The sequence below is a fragment of the Corvus brachyrhynchos genome, unplaced genomic scaffold (genome assembly GCF_000691975.1).
Source record: "Corvus brachyrhynchos isolate BGI_N302 unplaced genomic scaffold, ASM69197v1 scaffold346, whole genome shotgun sequence".
Lineage (NCBI taxonomy): Eukaryota > Metazoa > Chordata > Aves > Passeriformes > Corvidae > Corvus > Corvus brachyrhynchos.
The window spans coordinates 4,584,880-4,586,230 of NW_008238644.1; the positions used below are offsets into that span (position 1 = coordinate 4,584,880).

General features: G+C 49.6%; 1 protein-coding gene across 1 annotated transcript; it reads right to left on the reverse strand.

The window, feature by feature from the left end:
* Positions 1-87: 87 nt before the first annotated feature.
* LOC103617860 (transcription factor SOX-3) lies at positions 88-1,345 on the reverse strand. Its single transcript, XM_008636209.2, has one exon. It carries the CDS (start codon positions 1,339-1,341, stop codon positions 910-912), a length of 432 nt encoding a protein of 143 aa, XP_008634431.2. The 5' UTR covers positions 1,342-1,345; the 3' UTR covers positions 88-909.
* Positions 1,346-1,351: the final 6 nt, after the last annotated feature.

The following is a 1,351-nucleotide window of genomic DNA, read 5'->3' on the forward strand; positions in this document are numbered from 1 at the left end:
GAGCCCCGGGATGGGCTCGGCCCAGCCCCGCTCCGCGCTCCCCGCAGCCGCGGAGGGACCCGCACAAACCGCCCGGACACCGCCGACGTGCCTGATATAAAATTTATTGATCTCTCTTCGTTTGGAAGAAGGAAGCAAACGAGGACTAGGAACAGGGAAGGAGTATTTCGATGACTTTTTTTTTTTTTTTTTTTTTTTTTTTGGAAGGAATCCGGTAACAAAACTAAAACGTTTCTTCATCCGATATGTCAAAACATGGTTCACAGTAAAATTCACAAACCCATTTACATAAGTTTACAGCTTAAGAAAAACCAAGACACACAACTTACTATAAATAAAAGAAATGCGTTTGCGACCCGCACAGCTCTGCTCTCTCCCACCTCCCCCTTTTCAAGGAATAAAACCTCAAAGTTAAAAAGTCGTGAAAGCTACAGATTGTGGATAGAAACCAAGCGAGGGTCGGTAACAAAACACTTAATAAACCACAACGATTATGTGAACAACCGAGTTTAAAAACAAAAGCCCGCGGTTTTTGTTTATGTCATTGCAACGCTAGAAATCAAACTGGAAGATGCAAGATTTTTAAAAAACTTTCAAGCGAATAAAACAGTGCCCAACCTAGCCGAAACCAGGAAAGGAGTTGCCGTGGTTTGAAAACTTCACAGCGGCTTCTAGGAGGCAGGAGTTGTGCTCTATTAAAATACCAACTTGCTCAAATATTATTTCTTGTACAAAAAAAAAAAAAAAAAAAAAAAAAAAAGACACAACTAACGGATTTCCTTTTTAAAATTTCTCCAGAGTTAGTATTAAGTCTGCTAAGCCGAGCAACACTGCCGTACGTCCCGGTGTAGTCAGGGAGCGGTGGTGGGGTTAGGGATTAAGACGGGGAGCCGTCCGGAGCAGCCAAGTTTATATGTGAGTTAGTGGTACGGTACCATTCACGCCAGTCCCGGCACTCTGGTAGTGCTGGTGGACGCTGTGTAACCTGCTGCCCTGCAGGGCGGAAGGGTCTGTGGCATCCCCCCCGGGGGGCAGGTACATGCTGATCATATCCCGCAGGTCTCCCAGGCAGGCCCTCTGCGAGTGGGAAGTGATGGCCGGAGGCGGCGAGCTGGGCTCGGATTTCACCACGGAGCCCATGGAGCCCAGGCTCATGGCCGTGGAGGGCTGCTGGCCGTAGGCGGCGGGGGACATGCTGTAGGTGGAAGCGGCGTTCATGTAGGTCTGGGCCGTGGACATCATGGGGCTGTACTGCAGGCCCGTCATGTCGTAGCGGTGCATCTGCTGCAGCTGCGGGCTGTTCATGCCCGGGTGCTGGCTGTGTCCCAGCTGGTCTTGCATCAGTGAGTAA

What these genes read in the sequence shown, in the direction of transcription:
- LOC103617860 (XM_008636209.2), bottom strand. Translation starts at nt 1,341, where the DNA reads ATGCAAGACCAGCTGGGACACAGCCAGCACCCGGGCATGAACAGCCCG.